A 20,159-nucleotide genomic window follows, 5' to 3' on the forward strand; every position below is an offset into this window, starting at 1 on the left:
CGTTTTGCTCAATGGTTAATCCCACCTCCTGTAATGAAATGAATGAGGCTGTCACACGGTGACTTCAGACTCTCCAGTCTGTGGTCTGGAACAGCGCCTGTTACCTAGCCTACTTGTAGACTTGCTAGGTGATGAGAAGTTTGGAGCAACCCAAAGTAAAATCCCCGAGAATGGGGACGTGATGTTCTTGGAGCTGTCGAGAGTGCCTGGAACTGAGCGCGCCTCGCTGGCCCTGACCCCTCCCGAGACCTCCTCTGGGGTGTGACAATTGTGCTAGGATGCTGTGTTCCCTGTGAAGGGCGGTCAGAGCTTTACTGGTGTGCCACCCAGTGTGGTACCCGTCTGGATTTGGTTCTTAGATGAGTCAAATAGGCTTCCTATTTCTAACACTCAGGGGCTCTTTGTCTTTAAAGACATTAAAACTTTAAGCATATTCTGTAGTATAAGAGTGCATCTGTGTAGGATATGTTTATACAATGTAACCTCAAATGTCTTTCATTTCCGCAGTTACGATGTGACTCTCACGAATGCCTGCATCGCCTTAAGTCAAAGATGGGTCACTGTAAGTAGCGATGTAAGGTTTCCAGCTCCCCATAAACACATGCGTCCTGTTTGTGAGGGCGGTTGTAACTGTGAGCAGATGTTTGTAAATCCTTTCCCTGGGGCGACACTGTCTTCACTCCCCCCCCCATCACTCACAGGATGTGCTTCAGATGCCCATAGATGAATCTGAGTGATGCTGGGTGAGTGTTTAAGGCCAACTGTGGAACGAGAGGACCTGACGGTTTTCTGTCTGCCGGTCCTGTTCATTTCTATAAAGCCTCCTAAAGAGGGGTTTCCACATACATGTGCTGAAACACAGACCCAGGGAAACCAGACTGAGCATCTGCCCTGGATGGGTCCAGAATAGAAAATAAGAGAGAACTTAACAGTTGCTTCACCTTGACGATTGCAACAAAGGTTGATGTTGCTCTCTGAAATTTATCTTTAAAGTGTACTTGTTGAGCTTTCCAGTATGCATGAAACAGAGATGGACTCGCCTTTGGGGTGACGAAAGAAGCTTGGGGTAGTTCAACAAAAGAAATTAGATTTAGACACACATCCCTTTTATGTTGGGTGATTGTTTTACTGGGGTGGGGGTACTGGCGTCCGAACCCAGGGCACGTAGAGCATTTCAGGCCCTGGGAGAAAACACATATGAGATAGAGAGGAAAGCAAAGGAAGAGCGATTAGGCAGGAAATAGAAGCAAGAACCAGTGGGCGATTCCCTAACTCAACCCAGCTCCGTGACACACCTGTGGCCGGAGGGTTGTGAATTCAGGGCCAGCTACATCAGGAAACCTTGTCAAAAAGAAAGGACAAGAGGGGAGGGAAGGAGGAGGGGAGGGAAGGAGGAGGGGAGGGAAGGAGGAAGGCAGGGAAAGAGGAAGGAATGAGGTCTCATTTGAAACACTGTAAACTGTAAGCTTTTGGAGACTCAAGCCATAACAAGTAGAATTTGAGTGTTTGGTGTTTGGTTTGTTCGAGGCTCTCTGACGCCCGATTCCCTAAGGGAGGTGTTAGGACTGAAGTCTTATAAGTAGTAGCTGCCTTTCAGAGAATTGGTTGTATACACGTGTATCCTTGGCTGTGGATATTTTTACCTGGAGCGGTGTTAGATTCGACTGGAGGAGTAGTTTAATGGACTTCCTTTAACATCGCCAAAGGCTTAATCATTTGCGTTCAAGGAGAGAGAAACCTTGGCAAGTGATCCTCCATGTTTTAGCCCCATCTTTCTGAGCTCACAGATGTGCCAGCGAGAGAGAACGAGAGCCGTCTGTGGTAAACAGGATCTGTAACAGGGGTCTCCTGGAGCCCTCTTATTAAATTTGAAAAATGCATGCAGCTCGCCTGGTGCTGGAGAAGCTGCTGCTGATGTCCGCTCTGGGCCCAGTGGCAGATGGTTATAAACGCTTCAGCCATCAGAAGGAACAGATGGAGTTAGTAAGGACGTCTACCATGAGTGTGCTCTCCTTAGCTGTTGTCTTGGTTGTTTCTCCCAGATATTAAAGGGGTGTGTGTGTGTGTGTGTGTGTGTGTGTGTGTGTGTGTGTGTGTCTGTGTGTGTGTGTGTGTCTGTGTCTGTGTGTGTGTGTGTCTGTGTCTGTGTGTGTGTGTGTCTGTGTGTGTGTGTGTCTGTGTGTGTGTCTGTGTGTGTGTGTCTGTGTGTGTGTGTGTTTGTGTGTGTCTGTGTGTGTGTGTGTGTGTGTGTGTGTGTGTGTGGCAGGCAGGCATGGTGGCCTGCTCCTGTAACCTCGGTGTTAGGTAGGCAGAGATGGGGACCCCAGGGATAAGCTGGTTACCTTGACTTCTGAATTGGGAACTGCAAGTTCAGTGAGAAAACACACCTGGAAAAGTGGAGAGCAAGAGAGTAAGAGAGCGAGGGTGATCTCAGGGCCAACCTCTGGCCTCCATGTGCTGCGCACACAGGTTCAAAGTCAGTGTGTGCATGTACACACACACACACACATACACACTCATACACAACACACATGCACACGTGTGAATAAAAAGGAATGTGCACATAGAAGGCAGCCTCTGAGGAGTACTACACATGCAAGAAGCAGAGCACCCCTCCCATTTCATGCACAAACTGTCTCTTCTGCATTGAGTCGGTTTATAAATGAACCGGCGTGCTTTAACGTAGCATTTCTTTGCTTTGGAAATCACTTCTGACGGTTCGGTGTCAGAAAAGCAAAGAAAGTTGACAGTCCCTGCATTCTTACTAGGAATTGTGTAACACAGGTCGTAGGAATCACCCGCCTCTTAGGTGGTAGTAACTTAACGTTGGGATTATGCAAGCTCAACCGCAAATTCATTTGTTTTCCTCAATTTTTTACCTGTGTGTCAGACTAACAATATTACGAAACCGCACCTGAACAGAAATAACCCGGTAATGTTTATTTCAGGCCAAAGAGGAAGATTTAAATTCATTCAGCATCGAAGACCTGAAGGACCTCTCGTCCCATCAGCTGAATGAGTTCCTGGCACAGGTGCTTCAGAAGGTGAGTCCCAGCTCCCAGCCCTGGAGAGAGATGTGGACCCAGAGGCACCGTGTGTGCGCTGACCCCAGTGCAGGAATAAAAAATACTAATGAGGAAAGTTGTGGGGAAAGAAATTACATAGTCCACTCCTTCATTCTTTTGAAAGAGCATTTATTGAATTATGATTAGTACTGTGCCAGATCAAAACATACGTAAGGGGGTTGGGGATTTAGCTCAGTGGTAGAGCGCTTGCCTAGCAAGCGCAAGGCCCTGGGTTCGGTCCCCAGCTCCTAAAAAAAGAAAAGAAAAGAAAAGAAAAAAACATACGTAAGAAAGAAGAATCCTTGTTCTAGAAAGCCCATGATCCACTGGGAGGGGGAGACACGTGTGTTGGCAATGGCTGGTGGCGTTTTAGACGGGACAGAGGCCCTGTCACATAGTAAGAGAGAATTTTGTTTTAGTGCACCAGTCATTAGCTTGATAGCTTCCAGTGGTGCTGCTGGTGTGACCTCGGATGGAGAAGAAAAGGGGAAGCCAAATAGGATGACATGGGGGCAGGGGAGTGTGACAAAACAGGGCGGGTCAGGAAATTGAGGAGGGAGCCCTCATTACTGGCCTGCAGGGTGGATTTGGAATTGAAGTATGTCCATGTGGGAGCTAATACACTAACTTGGAATAGGCCTAGCAGTTAGAATGAAGGCAGCTGGCTCATAGGCAGTCCTGTCAGGTAAGGAGGCCACAGTGGGAGGGTAGGAAGGGAGCACCTCCCCAGGGACCTCAGCCTGTCCTCCGTAGGCGTCTTAAGTTCTGTCTGTCCCAGTAGAACCCGTCTCCTTTCCTTCTTCCAAACTGGTTCCCCCTCCTAGTGTGGGTTAACATGAGTGCAGTGAGATCAGGCATCCCCTGAAATTGTATCAGGTGTTTATATTTATGTGGTAAATGCCCCCTAACCCCACGAAGGACAGAGTCCATATTCCTCCTCCCAAAGGGGACTGTGATGTGAAAGGTTAAGGGCTGCCATTTCCAGAGGATATAATCTAAAACCGATGTCAGAAGAAATAGACCCAGATAAAGCCAATCAGGAAAGGCACTGGGAATGAAAGTGTAAGGAAGTGTGGCTTATCTAAAGAGTGGGCTAAGTTTGAGTTGTGTAAGACATGGGGAAGGACCCAAAGGATGCTGGGACGGTCTAGGCTGAGGAGAGCACGATCGCCCTTCACTTCTCTAATTTCCCCACAATAGCTCATCCCTGCTCCCCCAGAGCATCCTCCTCAGGGACTAGTTAGGCATTCGCTTCAGCTCGAATCCGTTTCCCTTACCCCCGTCCAGCAGTTTTCCGTATTCTGAGGTACGTAGGGCTTTAATCTGGCTAAGACTTTCTCTCCAGCTCCTTTCTTCCAGGGAATCCTGTTGAAATGATCCCTCATACTTCTTCGTTTTGCTCTTAGGCACCTCTTCCCTTGGGGCACATAAAGCGAATGCAAGAGGTGTACAACTTCAATGCCATTAACAATTCTGAAATACGATTCAGGTACATCATTTTAACTTGTCTCTGTGGAAGAAAGCGGAGTGGTAGCTTAAACAGAGGAGAACGGGGAAGCACAGTGCGGGAGCCCACGAGTCCTGAGAACCCCTGTCGCGTGTCATCCACGTAGATAGCCACAGTGGAATGGAAGGGATAGCCAAGATGTGTGTCACATGGTGATACTAATCTATTTTTTGCTAGACTTGGTTCTCAGTTTCCCCCAACTTTAAAAAAACAAAACAAATTAGAATGAGGAGTTTTAATCGCAAACAGCCTTCCTTTCCCAAGTAGTCAAATCAACTCTGAGTGGGCCCGGGTAGACACCTTTGATTCTGTGCTACGTCAACCACCCTGAATTCAGATTCGTAGCGTTAGGTTTAGGTCAAAGGTACTTCTGTTACGCACACAAGCACTTCCTCCGTCCAAACCCAACACTTAGGGCCTTTCCCAAGACGCAGCTCCTCCTCCTTCTCTTCTCCAGTTGTTAGTGTGTGCGCAGATGAGAGTTGGTGGAGTGAAGGCGTTCAGCGTGGCCATGATGGGGTTGTTCGTCTCCGCGGCATGAATGTTCAGGAGAACCTCTGGTTTTCCCGCCGTCCTCACCTTCCCGCCCACCCCTATAAACCCTTCTTTCAGATGGTTACGGCTCTGCATTCAATCGAAGTGGGAAGAAGCAATTCCTTTGGCCCTAAAGATGGCAACTGAACAAGGAAGGATGAAATTTACACGACCTCTATTCAAGTAAGGCCAAGTCGGGCTGTGCGGACGGGAGGGACGGGGAGCAGAACCCGGAGACGATTCTTGTGACTGCTTCCAAAGGGGCCGCGGCTGTAGCTTCGTAGTAGCAGAGCCCTCAGCATGCGGAGGCCGTAGGTTCAGAACCCGGTCGTCCTGGCGGGAAAAACAACTCCGTAAAATGCCGTCTCTAGCGTAGTTCTGAGTACATCCGAGTCGCTTATCACGAGTAAAGATTAATACTTGTGACCGTTCGCATTTTAAAGCAACACTAGCTGCTTCGGGAGCACAATGTGTGATTAGCTACCGTAGGGCGAGGCGAGATGAAAGGGAGACAAACTCAAGACTCAAGCCTTAGGTGCGCAGAGAGATTTTCGAAAGCAGAAAACTTGGCAAGTAGGTGTGGGGGTAAAGGGAGAATCTAAAACTAAGAAGAGAAATCTGCACCAGTCCAGTGTCGCTTGACGTGTACTAGGGGAATGCTGGGAAAATGGGGGAGAAGTAAGAAAATGGGGGAGTTTAAGTAAGAAGATGGAATTTAAGAGCGTCCCCATTAAGTTCTCTGATTAGGTATTTGCTCCACGGTCTTAAAAATATTACAGTCACGGCATCAGACTTCATGATTAGTCTGGCCACCTTACTACACTCACCTAAATAGAGCGAAATGCTGTCGGTGCAAACCGTTGGCCTGGTTTCTTTAAATGGCCACAAAACTTGTTTTTATGAAGGTATTTTAAAGCAAATTTCACAAGCTTTCCAGAATTAAAACCCATCTACCTTCAAATTGAGTGATGTATACTTCAAATAAGAATATATACCCTTGGGCTGGGGATTTAGCTCAGTGGTAGAGCGCTTACCTAGGAAGCGCAAGGCCCTGGGTTCGGTCCCCAGCTCCGAAAAAAAAGAACCAAAAAAAAAAAAAAAAAAAAAAAAAGAATATATACCCTTTGGGGTTGGCAAAAAGCTCAGCAGACAAGGTGTCTATGGCCAAACCTGACGTCCTGAGTTCAATTCCTGGGACTCACATAGTGGGAGAGAAACAACATGCACAGGCTATCGCCACAACTGTGCTATGGCGCTCTGTCTCTGTCTCTGTCTCTCTCTGTCTCTGTCTGTCTCTCTCTGTCTCTCTCTGTCTCTGTCTCTGTCTCTTTCTGTCTCTCTGTCTCTGTCTCTCTCTGTCTCTGTCTCTCTCATACACACACACACACACACACACACACACACACACACACCCCTAAAGAAATAAACTTAAGAACATATCTTTTATGGGAAAAATGAATGTTCTGTTTATATGTCTTATATCCTAAACCTAACAGCCATGCTAAGAATCACTAATCCTACGTTTTATATACTTGCCCACATTGGTTCACTACAGTTGCTGTTTTTGTTCTCACTGTATGAAGCTTTCAGAAATGCTTTTTGTAATTGAGAATGTATATACTCTTAAATGATTGATTAACATATGTTTTGACGTGATATTTCTGTCCCTCCTTCCATCTCTCTTCCCTACGCCTCTCTCCTTCCCCCTTTTCTCTGCAGGGACCTCGCTGCCTTCGACAAATCCCACGATCAAGCTGTCCGCACCTACCAGGAACATAAAGCCTGTATGCATCCCGTGACCGCCATGCTGGTGGGGAAAGATCTGAAAGTGGATTAAGGAACTGAGTGTTGCTGATTTCAGAAAATTCCTTTTTTTAAGAAAAAAAATCGAACCTATTAAGAAATACAAAATTTTAGCTCTCGTTGTATTTTAAAGTGTCATTCGTGGGTTTTATTTATTTTATTTTACTTTTTAATTATTTCCTCATGATTTTACTAACATTCTCTGCCTCTTAAAAAATAATGTGGTATACTCGTCTGCCATGAGATGTTATGGGTGCAAGGGTGATGCCCTCCCCCACCCTCTCTCACCTCCTATGGCAGTCAGGATAACTCTCCCTGGGGTCATGAGAGCAGGCGAGTGAACTAGCCCTGCCCCTCACTGGCTGCAGAGCTCTGGGAGAGCAGGCCCTGCACCTAGCCTGGGCAATACAGTGGAGCCAGCCCTGATGGTGGAGGTGTGGGTGAGCTAACCCCAAGGGTGAGAGAGCCGGAGAGCTGGCCCAGTCCCACACAGGCTGCAGCACTCAGGAGAGCAGACAGACCCTGCACTCAGCCTAGGCCACACAATTGAGCTGGTGGTGGTGGGAGCACGGGTGAGCCACCCTGGAGGGCAGGAGCATGGCAGAGCTGGCCTAGGCAGGGAAGGAGCAATGGGGGGATGCCCTCTGCCCCCTTGGCCCTCACCACCTGACCCCCTGGGATCATGAGAATGGGTGAGCTGGACCTGCCCCTTGCTGGCTACAAGCACTCACGAGAGCAGGCCCTGCACCCCACCTGGGCAGCAGAGTATGGCTGGTATGATTGAGGAGGTACAGGTGAGCAGGCCCCAAGGATGAGAGCACAGGGGACCTGGCCCTGCCACTTGTCTGGCATGAGGCGGCATGGGTTGGGGGGTTGATGCCTTTCTCTTCACCACCTGCAGCAGCCAGGAAAGCTGTCCCTGGGGTCATGGGAGAGGGAGTGTTAGTCCTGCTCCATTACTGGCACAGGTGAGCCTCCCTGCCGCCAGTAGATGGCAGCACTGGGTGGCCTCATGGAGCAGTGCAGAAGAGCTCACCCTGGCGGTGTGATACGGGAGAGCTGGTGGGCTGACCAGCTCGGCAGCCATCCAGGCCCAGATCCAAGGCTCTGAGGTTGTCCCACCCAAAAATCTGTATGATTGCCAATGGTTGGGATGCCTGAAAGGGTGAGTCCTGCTATTCCAAGGCTGCAGGATCTCATGGCACAGGGCAACAGCAGGCTTTCCAGGAAGAGTCCTGAGGAGGATCCAGTATTGATGTCACAGAAGCCAAAGCTCTTGAACCAAACCAATGACCCATCACAAGGAACATTCGCAAGTGGAGAGGTGTGACCAATACATGGGACACATTGTGACATATTATAGCTTCCATGATAGGTTGTTTTCTTTGTTTATTTCTCTTTGGGGTGTGTGTGTGTGTGTGTGTGTGTGTGTGTGTGTGTGTGTGTGTGTGTGATTTTGGGGAGGAGTTTGCAAGGACAAAGGTGGATATAAGGGAGACAGGGAGATGAACAGGACTGGGATGCATGATGTGAAACCCATAAAGAATAAATAGTTTAAAAGAGATCACATCCTATAACTTTCACAGAGAAAATAATGTGATATAGTTTTGTGAACTCTACTGAGCTTTACTCTTGATTTATAAATTTTAATACTTATTCAGAGGCAGGGTCTCACTACATAGACCAGGCTGGCTGTGAACTTGCCATCCTCTTCTCAGCTGTCCATGGGCTAGGATTATTAGGTATACGCTCCCACACCCAATAGAAGTTTCACGTTTTTATGATAAGGGTGTTTTGGGTGCAATTACAAAATATTTGAACACATTACTCACCTAATACTTTATTGCTGTTCTGTTGCCATACTGGCCATTTTTACATTTGCGTTTGCCTGCAGACAGAAGTTTCAGCATGATCTGTGTTTTGTTCTTATTTTACTTCTTTTATGTGTACGTGTGAGTGCATGAGCCCGTGTGCAGCTATACATGTGTGCACAGATGCCACAGGACAGCTCGGGCACTGGCCATATTGGGTCTCACTGGTAACTGGACAAGTAGGCTAAGCTAGCTGGCCATTGAGCCCCAGAGACCAATGTATTTTGACCTCAGCAGCTCTAGATTATAAGCATGCTACACTCCTGGCTTTTTAAATGTGGGTTCTGGGATCAAACTTAAGTCCTTAAGTTGATTAAAGTGAGCACTTAATCAACTGCCTTATTTTCTGAGCCCAGAGTTTTCCTTCTTTAAACAACTTAAACATGAACACGGACTTGCTTATCACCAGCCTGGTTGTGATCGATGGATTCTCCTTCTGAGTAGGAGGGCTCCTGGCTTAGGGTTTTACTGCTGTGAACAGACACCATGACCAAGGCAACTCTTATAAGGACAACATTTCATTGGGGCTGGCTTCCAGGTTCAGAGGTTCAGTCCATTATCATCAAGGCGGGAACATGGCAGCATCCAGGCAGGCATGGTGCAGGAGGAGCTGAGAGTTCTACATCTTCATCTGAAGGCTGCTAGCAGAATACTGACTTCCAGGCAGCTAGGGTGAGGGTCTTAAAGTCCACACCCACAGTGACACACCTACTCCAACAGGGCCACACCTACTCTGACTGGGTCACATCTAATAGTGCCACTCCCTGGACCGAGCATATTCAAACCACAGCTCCTCAGTCCCGGGTCCATCCTGCTGCTCCAATGGACTTAATGCCAGTCTCCTGTTCCTCACGGGTCAGGTGAACATCCCAGTATTCCTTCACTCCACTCAGCCTGCTTCACCACCTCCCCAGAGCACATGGCATATGGAGACTCATCGAAAATGATTGAATGTGAACCAAATAAAAGACAGGCCTAACAGAGCATCCTGCAGTGCTCGGGGCATTTCCACACCTCGGGAGCATTGGTTATGATTCTTCTGTGGCCAGATACAAAACCCTAGTCAGTAAGAGCAGAGGGATATTCTTCAAGAGTCACAGAGAGTTGGCAACACAGAGCCATCGGCGCTTCTGTCTTGCGTGTTTCTCTTACCTTTGCTGTGTACTCCGCACCCGGCTCACCCTGGGTTACATATGGAAGGATCATCACAGTTCCAAATTCTTCAGTTGAGCCCATCAACTGGTCAAATAAACTCTAGCCAAGGAGAGTGTTGTCTTGGAGTATAAACGTGGGCACGTGTGATCACTGGGTACCCCCTAAAAAGGTAAAGATTAAGAACACCCCAAAGATGGTTCCTGTCCAGTCCTTGAATCCTGGGACCGCTTTGCTCCCACTCTGCCTTCCAGTTGAGTTCTTTGGTGGACTTTACTATACTGCTGCACAATCCCGTTTTCCTGCCCTCAGCTCTCTCTCCCTCTCTCACTTGTATTTCTTCCCTGGAAGGGGCAGAGGGCGCCAGAGACACACGGTTTACCTAGGACCAAAGACATACCATACCCACCGGCTCAAATTGAGCTAATAAGTGTGTACTGAGTCGGCTCTGTGTCAGATCAAGTGCACGTGATCACGCAAGGACCTAAAAGAGCAGGCGTGTATAAATGATGAAAAAATAGTTATGCTAACATAGCCTCGAGAAGAATCCGCCCAACCCAGCCTAAAGGTGGGTTATACAAAGGGTGAACAGAGACAACAGCTCAGGAGTTATCTGACAAGCAAGGGAGACAGGAGAGTAGGAGGAGAAGGAATGCGAAGTCGGCCACACCACATGACATTTGGAGGTCTGTGTGTAGAACTTTCACATGGCTGGGAGGGACAGATTGCCGGGTGCTGACATCATCTTGGAATCACTCAAAATCTGGACCTGCTTGGGATGTCAGCGAGAGCACCCAGTAGTTTGGATGACCTTTCAACCTGAGGGGTAGTGGGGCATCTCAGCCTTGATGAGGTCGCTCACCTCCAGATGTCAAGCCCATGAGTGTGCCCGAGTATGAGTGGATCTCATTCAGTCTGAGGCGCCTGGCACAGAGCTTGACACTTCACAGGTGTTCAGAAAGGACTTGGTGAATGAATGAATGAGTGAGTGAATGAATGAGTGAGTGGAGAGCAGAATGAAGGTGATTCGTATCTAAGGGCCACAGTTTTCCCACAGATGTAAAAGATGAGGCCTGTGTCTGGGAATTAGCTGCAAGTTGAGAAGGAAGACAGGGAGGCATGAGTCAAAGGGAGGTGCCATCGTCCCCAAGATCACAGGACTTGTTACATCAGTCTGCTGGGGTAAGCAGGTGACAGTCCAGCATAAGGACTCAGGAAAATGGGTTTCACCCCAAATACAGACATAGATTCCGGCTTCCCAAGGACCTTGAAGCTGTTTAAGTGTAACTGCATGGGCAACTAAGATAGCTTCCTAGGGGGCGGGGTTCAGGAGGAGAAGAAGGATTAACCAGAGGTCGGGTTCATGGGCAGAGATGAGCTAAGTAAGGCCATGTCCTGGAGGTGAAATACTGAACTGAAGACAACGTCTGTCTCTATCAAATCGAGAGGTTGCCAAGTTGCAGGGCACAGTCGGGGTGTGTGTGTCTGATGACTACATTTCAGTAGACTCCGATGGTGAGACACTTAGATGTGGATATGGGTGTCTACAGAGCAACTGTGCTAATGAAGTAGAAGCAGGCCAGGGTTTCTGTTGGAATAATCAAATTTCTCAGAGCTGACATACTACTAAAGCCCATGCATTTCTTTGAATTCCTTTTTGTGCTATCAGTGGTCCTTAACTCAGGTGGGGAAGAATTAGGTGGTGGTGGGGCACGGGGGAAGCTGTTATGGGCTGGGAAGAAGCCTAGTGGAATTAGGGATATCCAAGGGCAAAGATAAGGAACACAAACACACACACACACACACACACACACACACACACACACACACCTGAGGGCCCGTGGGGAGTTAAAGTCCAAGTCCTGGTGACAGTAATCTCAAACACTTCTCTAACCTTCCCATCTATCTAGCAGGCCCCGACCTCAGGGTTGACACACACCAATGGACTTTGTCTTTCCAGCCACCCATTGGGATGCCCATTTTACAGATAAGTAAAGCTAAATCCCAGAGGTGTCAAATGACTGCGAATCACAGAGCCAGAACTTATACCAGGTACATGCCATAGATCACAGCCTTAAAGAATTGGCCTTTGGATTAGGAAACAGGAAGAACATTCACTCACCCCAGGGCAGTAAGCTGAGGGCCTCCAAGCTATAGTGATTCATGTGTCTAAGACACAACTTTTCGTTGTGAAAATCCGTCTCTGCTTTCTTTTGTGGAGCAATGGCTTCAGGAGCCCAAGGCAGTGGCAGGGAGGCGTTGCTCAACGCATGTTTGTGGAATAAATAAATGAATTAGGATTGCTACACTCCGGGTGTCACTCCGGGTGTCACAATTGACCGAGGCGATGCGGGTGTCACAATTGACCGAGGCGATGCGTTTGACCAGTTGAGTAATTCCCTAAAGAGGGGAACACGGGGGGGGGGGGGGGGGCGGCTGGGGATTTAGCTCAGTGGTAGAGCGCTTACCTAGGAAGCGCAAGGCCCGGGGTTCGGTCCCCAGCTCCGAAAAAAAGAACCAAAAAAAAAAAAAAAAAGAGGGGAACAGTAAGCAGCTTTCAAGGCGGACTCAGAACGGGGGAGAGAGAGAACTAGGAACCCTGATCAGGAGAAGTGCGAGCAGGACCTCAGACTTCCAGACCCTTGGTCTTGCTGCCCATAAGGCTACATTGAAAGTGGGCTCAGCTACCTACATCCCTTTCTCCTGCCCCTGGTTCAGCTTCCAGAAAGGCCAACGGAACACCAGAGCCCGCAATCAATATTTGTTCAAAGTGTGGATGGCTGAAGGCAAGGGAAGGGGTGTGTTTTGAAAGTCCATTCTCAGTCTCCCTGCCAACCACACCCCAGCAGGCACTCCCCTCCCTGGTAAAGGATAAAGGCTCTCCCCATCCAGGACTGTAGGAAAGGAGCCAGCCCTTTGGTTCCAGCAACCTTTAGCTCAGAAGGGCTATAGTAGGTGAGCCATGCCTAGGTACACGGTGCACGTGCGTGGGGAATGGCTGGCGGTACCCTGCCAGGACGGGAAGCTCAGTGTTGGCTGGCTGGGCCGCGAGGCTGTGCGGCGCTACATGAAGAACAAGCCGGACAACGGGGGCTTCACCTCGGTGGATGAAGTGCGATTCCTTGTGCGCCGGTGCAAGGGCCTGGGCCTGTTGGACAATGAGGACCTGCTGGAGGTGGCCCTGGAGGACAATGAGTTCGTAGAAGTGGGTGAGTGGCCCTCAGGGGAACAGAGTGAACTGCCTTGGCCTGTCCTGGAGGAAGTCACTCTCGTGTGAGGGAACACGATGAGAAAAACAGGCTTGAGTACTTGCCCTGTGGAAGCCTCAAGTTTTATCACCTCCCACCCCCAACGGTCTGCAATAGATGGAGAGAGTCAGGTCACAAAGTCAGCCAGGACTTGAACCCAAAGTTGCAGATTAGAGTCCCTTGCAATTACAGAATCCTTCTGTAAGGGATCGCCAGAGTGGAAGTGGAAGCCAGCTAGAACCAGTCTTCCACTCACATCCCACAGCTACCTTTCTGCTTTTTTGCTCTCCTGTGGGAAGACGCTAAGACTGTGGGGAAGCGTAGGAAGATAAGATCCAGCAGCCGTTGCTGTGAAACGCAAGCTCAGTGTATGGAGCGCGCCTTTCCTGGGTGTGACACCTGTCCTAATGTGATACCCTGTGACTTACAAGGCCCCCCTCTCCCCTTCTTGTTTCAGTGATTGAAGGCGATGTAATGTCTCCTGATTTCATTCCATCACAGCCAGAAGGCGTTTTCCTGTATCCTTTCTGCATCCTCTTTGGTCAGCGCTGGGAGGCGGGGGTAAGGGATGGGGCCGGGCTGGTCCTGAAACGGCAGGATTGGGGCTTTTCCACACCGCTAGCATGTTCCTTCACCTGGCTTTAGTTACAGCAAATACCGGGAGCCTGAAAAGGTAAGCTGCAAGCTATTTTTCTTCCCCCACGCCCCCCCTCCCGCAAGCTATTTTTCTTTTCTGAGGGGAAAAATGAAACTTTGTCTTAGCTGGTGTACGCCCCACCCACCTACCGCACCCTTCCTCATTAAGGAGGAGGAGGACGGTATAACTGAGTGAACACTACACTAAAGACAGGTTTCATCCAGCTCAGAGTGGTATTGCCCGGAGCCTGGCCTCTGCTTTTCTGATTTTTCTTGTCCAGTGTTCCTGTTAGCCGGCCCTGTTCTTAATTAGCAAACCAATGCCTCAGAAAGATAGTAAAATATCTTTGGGGCCAGGCCGTACCCAATGCTACTCCTTAAAAGACCCTCCCACTCACTAAAGTCACCCTGTTGTGGTAAAAATTAAAAAGGAAACGTTTTCTATCAGTTCCTACATGCCGGATCCGCTCGCTCTGGCTGCTACTCTGCCACGCAGAGCTGCCCTCTCCTGGCTGTCTCCTTTTTACCTGCCCTCTCCGCAGCTATATGTGGCACGCGCGCGCGCACGCACGCACACACACACACACACACACACACACACACACACACACACCCCTCATTCTGCAGGCCCTGTATGTTCTCACTCCTTGAGGGCAACAGAACCTGATCCTCACGCTCCAAATTAGATTTATATGTTAAATTCTCAATCCACAATTCATCCACACAATAAAGATATAAACTGTCCACCTAGAGAAGATAAAATCGATCTACTTCACCTAAATCTGATCTCCCTCCTTCCTCCTCTCTCCTGCCTTACAAAAACTTTGTCCCCGCCCCCCCACTCTCTACTGTCCAATCATGTATCACCTTGACATCAACCTACCTATCTGTCGAATAAAAACAACAACAACAACAACAACAAAAAAAAACCTTTTTCTCTCGAATTGTTGGGTTACAGTTTGTTGAGTCTTGATTTTACCCAGTGGCTGGAACCAGTGTTCGAGGCTAGCAGAGAGCCGCCGGGAGAGTTACTAATCTGAGATAAATTAGCGCTAGGTCCAGTAGCCCACCGGAGCCAGAACTAGCAAAAGAGCGGGACCATCAGGGTGCACTCAGGAACTGGTTCCGCCGCTTTTTTTTATTTTTACCAAAACATCACCCCCTTGTGCAGTACATTGCCTTGGATGGGGACAGTCTGAGCACGGAGGATCTGGTCAACCTAGGCAAGGGACATTACAAGATAAAGGTATGTGGGGTAGGGCGGGAAGGACAGCGCCCTCCCATTCCCACTAGACATGGAAGGCTTTCACATGCTCACCCCTGGCCAATGCTCTCCTAGCTCACTTCAATAGCTGAGAAGAAAGTGCAGCAGTCCCGGGAAGTCATTGACAGCATCATAAAAGAAAGAACAGGTATCCTTCCCTCCCTCGGAATGTCCCACCATGACTTCTATGGACAAACGTAGGAATAAAACCCCTGTGGCATCTAATCACGAGAGTGTCTGTTCATGTCTTTTTTCACTCCAGTTGTTTACGGCATCACCACGGGTTTTGGAAAATTTGCCAGAACTGTGATCCCTGCCAATAAGCTACAGTAAGTCCCCAATGCAGACACTCATAACCTCACCTGCCCCAGCTTTGAGATTTTGCTCTCGTGAAGGTCATTTAAAGCACACTGATGTTGTTGAGCGCTCTCAACAGACCAGAGGTTCTCAACCTTCCCGAAGCTTGACCTTTCAATATAGCTCCTCATGTTGTAGTGACACCACCCCCAACCCTGCATGGCCCCCTCACTGTAGCATTATTTTCATTGCAGGTTCATAACAGTTACAAATCTTAGTGCAGAATATCCTGATAGGTGAACCCCACAACCCATGCTGATATATGAGATCCACCCCCAAAGGGGTTGTGACCCACAGGTTGAGAACCTCTGCTTTTGACCAAGCCATGGGTAGCAAATTCTCACACGGCCCTGGAAGACAGTCAAGTTTCTCATGTTCCTTGAGGGACAGTGTGAGGCTTGGGTTGACTTGTCTCCAACTCATGCGAGCTCAAGATTTATTTGTGTCCTTGCCCTGCAGGCAGAAACTCCTCTAAAGTCCTTCCTGTCATTTCCTTTATACTCCCAGCTGAGAGAGCCTGTCCACCCCGGGTGTCTAAGAGGGTTCTCGTCTTTCTCTTCCAGGGAGCTTCAGGTCAACTTAGTCCGTTCCCATTCTTCAGGTAAATTATTCCTTGTACTGGGTACCTCCGAAACCATGTTAGCTCATGTGATTGACTGGCATCATGTGACTTGAGTGCTACCAGTCATATCAGCTGGCGTGCTCCGAATGCATTCCAAGGGCTGAATGCTCGGAACCCAGGAGTGTGAGCAAAGGCATCGGAACAGACCAATCATCTGCTGCAGCTTCGAAAACAGAATGCGCCTGGTAGAAAGGTGTGGGGGGTGAGATAGGAAAGGGTGCCCCAGCCTATAAGGAGACTGATGCATTTAGGGGAGAAAATGAAGACTAGCGTGGGGACATGAGCTAGAGAGGATGAGCCCTGGGCCCATCACCCAGGAGGAGCTTGTGCCAAGGCCTCTCTCTGCACTATTCTGAAGCTGTTGGGGGCAGGTGAGGTTCTATGAGTGACAGGGCTTTGAGAAGCAAGACAGGCAACAGGGAACACCATCCGCCCAGCTTCAGGAAGCCTGGAAGACTGTCAAAAGTGGGAAAAGATCTGAAAGGTGTGGGCAGGGGGCAGGCAGGAGGTGGAGAAGGATGTTTTTATTTTTTATTTTTTTCTTGAAGAAAAATGACAATTCTGCTTTTGCAGGTGTTGGGAAGCCACTCAGTCCTGAGAGGTGTCGGATGCTCTTGGCTTTGAGGATCAATGTCTTAGCCAAAGGATACAGTGGGATTTCCTTGGAGACCCTGAAACAAGTGATTGAAGTATTTAATGGTAAGGCAGCGTATCCTTAGTCTGGCCTTTCAGAGAACTTGGCTACACACCACAAGGCAGACTTGGATGTCTAGATGCTGAGATTGAAAAAGAAATCAAGATGAGTATAAAACCAGTTTGGCAAGAAGAACCAGTTGGCAATCAGGTAGCAAGAATTGGGAGCTCTAATTGTTCCCATAAGGGGCAGGCCATCTTGTAGCCTTGATCTAACATTTGAGATAAGCGTGTGCCCCGCCATTATGCCTTTAAGTTCAGGTCTATGAAGAGCTTTCTATTGAGTGGTGCCCGTATGCGATCAGGGATGAAATCTTCATGTTCCCCAGATGATGGACGAGTTGCACTAGCGCACGGAAATCTAACTCTGTCAAAAGGTAGGGTCAGAGATGTGACAGGGTGAATAATCGACCTAGTCTTGGAGCCGCTGTGGGATAAGACACGATGCAACTAAACTCAGTCCTTAAAGGGGGAGACTGGATTCGCAAGGCTCAGGGAGCTGTCCCTTCACACAGCTGAGGACAGAACATCAGGTTGATGGGGCATCCCAGGGCTCTTTGGAGGAAAACGGGAAAGGAAGCAAAGTCTCTCACAGTCATCCAGAGAAGACCAAATGTTTGAGTTGCTACACTGAGGGCACAGGAGGCATGTGTGGCACGATAGCCAGTGGAGGGCACAGCCTGCAGGCTAGACTAGGGTGGTCTGCACAGATCCATAGCGATCCCATTACAGTACATAGTGATCTGCCAGTGATCCACTGTACCACAAGCCTCCAACCCAAGACAGTAGCGCTCCAACCTGAGCTAACCACTGCTCTGAGAGATGAGTTTAAGGCATCTCTGTGACCCTGATGCTCCAAGAATTTCCCAGGTCAGGCATAGTCAGGACGCCGGTCCACAGTTGGCGGTGACGTGTCTAACTGATGTTATTTAGCAACAGCTGGGGAAATATGAACACCATCATCGGGGCTTTCATTTCAGGAAACAGAAGCCTGTGTGTTGGGGTAACTTTTGAGGGGAACTTCTATACAGAAGCACATGCTCATGTATAAATAGTTATAGTATGTAACTGAATGACTGGAGACAGGGAAGAGAGAGAGAGAGAGAGAGAGACAGAGAGTGAGTGAGAGAGAGAGAGAGAGAGAGAGAGAGAGAGAGAGAGACAGAGACAGAGAGAGACAAAGACAGAGAGACAGAGAGAGACAGAGAGACAGAGACAGAGAGACAGAGACAGAGAGACAGAGACAGAGAGACAGACAGAGAGAGACAGAGAACATGTGCTTTGCCTATGAATTTATTGCCCTGGAAGAACTTTGCTAATAATACTTTGGTGGGCCACATTTCTAGAACAATCCATGTCTTTTTTTAAGTAACCATTTACACATTTCTAAGCATAGCTTTTAATGACTCCTTATAATCTGATCACCCGAATGCCCCTCAATTCCGTACATTGATGGTGCCCCTCAATTCCGTACATTGATGACTTCTAATGTTTTGGTCTTGTAAATGTGACAACCAGCAGTTAGTTTATAATTGTGTTTCTGAGATAGTGCTAGAATTCTAGGAGTAGAGTCATGACAGTCAGAGCACCATGTCCTTCCCTCCGGATGTCTGCCTCTCACCCATATGGTCCCACACACATTTCCTCTCCTCCTTCTTTTCTCTTTCTCCTCTCCTCCCTCCCTGCCTTCCCTCCTCTTTTCTCCTCTCCACCACCTTCACTCTTCTCTTTCATAAGAGCTCAGCTGCTTCTTGGTGGGGGTCAGGAGGTGTTGGTTTTTGTAACAGGGTTTCCGCTGTAGAGTCCTGGCTGTCCTGGAAGTCACTCTGTAGACCAGGCTGGCCTTGAATTCACAGAGATCCGCCTGCCTCTGCCTCCCCGAGAGCTGGGATTTAAGGAGTATGGCACTTCTGCCCAGTTTAGCTGGTTCTCTTAACCATTACTCATGCTGGAGATATTATCATTCTTGGGTATTTATGTTAAAACATGTCTCTACACTCTGTTGGAAGTGAGGGCTGACTTCACAGGCAACACAAAGATAACCAAAATGGCATTCGACCTCTTGAGATAACTGGCGCCTGCTTCTCTTGCAGCCTCCTGCCTGTCCTATGTTCCAGAGAAAGGGACCGTTGGTGCCAGCGGAGACCTTGCCCCACTCTCCCATCTTGCTTTGGGGCTCATTGGAGAAGGAAAGATGTGGTCCCCAAAGAGTGGCTGGGCCGATGCCAAATATGTAAGCCTCACACAACAGATCCAACCATAGTGATCGTCAAGGAGGTTGTTTTGTCTCCTCATCCTTACAGCAGCCCCGTTACAGACGAGTCAACTCGAGCCTAGGAGTCAGACTAGGAAAAGATATTTACTGGCTTCCACGGTCACCCGCCATCATCTCAGATATGTAGATGGAGTAGGGAAAGTATCATTGCTACTTTTAATTTCAGGAATGTATTCATAGATACAGAATTGTACCTATAACATAAGTTTGTATCTACTAAGTAATGTAACTAGTTTTCTTTTTAAGAAATATTCATTGAGTTCTTGTTTTGTTGCTGATACAAAGAAGCTACCAGAAGGATGCCCAACAAAGGTCACTCCTCCAACTCACATTCACAAAGGCAGCGCTCGCTCCGTGGCCTCTAGCAAGGATGGTGTTTTCCTGGATGAAGGGTGTATTTTATACAAAACTTTGAATGTTTTCTTCATGGACAGATCCCAAATGAGCAGCCCACAGAATCCTTTAAAGTGTCTTGTATGCAGTTAATGAGAGATGCCCTAACTATAAGGCATATAAGAACTATAAGTTCTGTCTCTGTGGACAATGTTTCCACAACCTAACATATATCCGGCAGCCAGCCTGACCTTGGTTAACAGCAAATCCAAACGCATTCTGCTTGACCTGCAAGCATTTCCCTCACCTATAGGATAAAGTCCAGACATAATGTGGCTTCAGGAGGGTTGTTTCCCAGCTGGACTGTGGTGGCTCTTGCCTTTAATCCCAGCACTAAGGAGGCGGGGGCAGGCGAGTCTCTAAGTTCAAGGTCAGCCTGGTCTATAAAGCAAGTTCCAGGACAGCCAGGGCTGGAAGGAAAAAAAAAGTGATCCCCACAGTCCTTTCCTCTCCAGGTTCTCCATGGCAGAAACTTGAGTTAGCCTGCTGCTGAGTGTGCTCTGGGCTAAGCAGATGGCCCCGTGTTTCATTACCTTTTTTGTTCTTCTGAAAACTCCTCTAGGAATCTGCCCTCTCTGCTCCTCTAATCCTTTCCAGGACACCCATACACATGTGGTTATTTTTTAGTTGTTTCCTGTATGCGCCCTCAAGCATGCAGCCTATTAATGGCCTGCTCACCTGAGCTTCGGGGCCTCTACTCTCCCTACCCTCAAGCCCAGCCCCTCATCCTGCAGTGAGA

General features: G+C 48.5%; 2 protein-coding genes and 1 long non-coding RNA gene across 8 annotated transcripts in view; 2 read left to right on the forward strand and 1 right to left on the reverse strand.

Moving 5' to 3' along the window:
* Positions 1-7,034, forward strand: part of Lta4h (leukotriene A4 hydrolase) — a 31,797-nt gene extending 24,763 nt beyond the window's left edge. Inside the window, exons 15-19 of one of the 2 annotated variants that reach the window (NM_001030031.2) lie at positions 508-562; positions 2,949-3,044; positions 4,472-4,554; positions 5,185-5,289; positions 6,826-7,034. In NM_001030031.2, coding sequence (NP_001025202.1) covers positions 508-562; positions 2,949-3,044; positions 4,472-4,554; positions 5,185-5,289; positions 6,826-6,943 — 457 coding nt within the window. In that variant the 3' untranslated portion in view covers positions 6,944-7,034. Of the gene's footprint in view, positions 1-507; positions 563-2,948; positions 3,045-4,471; positions 4,555-5,184; positions 5,290-6,825 lie in introns of those variants that run through there. The other variant, XM_063263200.1, reaches the window with a different exon arrangement.
* Positions 3,174-12,213, reverse strand: LOC102553539 (uncharacterized). Of its 5 annotated transcripts, XR_593386.4 has the most exons (4): positions 12,055-12,213; positions 9,933-10,096; positions 4,343-5,439; positions 3,174-3,313 (listed from the first exon to the last, which is right to left on the reverse strand). It is a non-coding gene; the product is annotated as an uncharacterized LOC102553539 (long non-coding RNA). The 5 variants fall into 5 exon arrangements; XR_010053239.1 differs by having other exon boundaries at positions 3,174-4,575; XR_010053237.1 differs by having other exon boundaries at positions 3,174-5,439.
* Positions 12,214-12,886: 673 nt separating this feature from the next.
* The window catches only part of Hal (histidine ammonia lyase), a 30,250-nt gene continuing 22,977 nt past the window's right edge, over positions 12,887-20,159 (forward strand). Inside the window, exons 1-9 of the mRNA NM_017159.1 lie at positions 12,887-13,141; positions 13,638-13,698; positions 13,826-13,853; positions 14,988-15,062; positions 15,156-15,228; positions 15,343-15,409; positions 16,001-16,038; positions 16,633-16,758; positions 18,846-18,985. Of these exons, the coding sequence (NP_058855.1) occupies positions 12,895-13,141; positions 13,638-13,698; positions 13,826-13,853; positions 14,988-15,062; positions 15,156-15,228; positions 15,343-15,409; positions 16,001-16,038; positions 16,633-16,758; positions 18,846-18,985 (855 nt within the window). The 5' untranslated portion in view covers positions 12,887-12,894. The remainder of the gene's footprint in view (positions 13,142-13,637; positions 13,699-13,825; positions 13,854-14,987; positions 15,063-15,155; positions 15,229-15,342; positions 15,410-16,000; positions 16,039-16,632; positions 16,759-18,845; positions 18,986-20,159) is intronic.

The sequence above is a fragment of the Rattus norvegicus genome, chromosome 7, assembly GCF_036323735.1.
Source record: "Rattus norvegicus strain BN/NHsdMcwi chromosome 7, GRCr8, whole genome shotgun sequence".
Classification (NCBI taxonomy): Eukaryota; Metazoa; Chordata; class Mammalia; order Rodentia; family Muridae; genus Rattus; species Rattus norvegicus.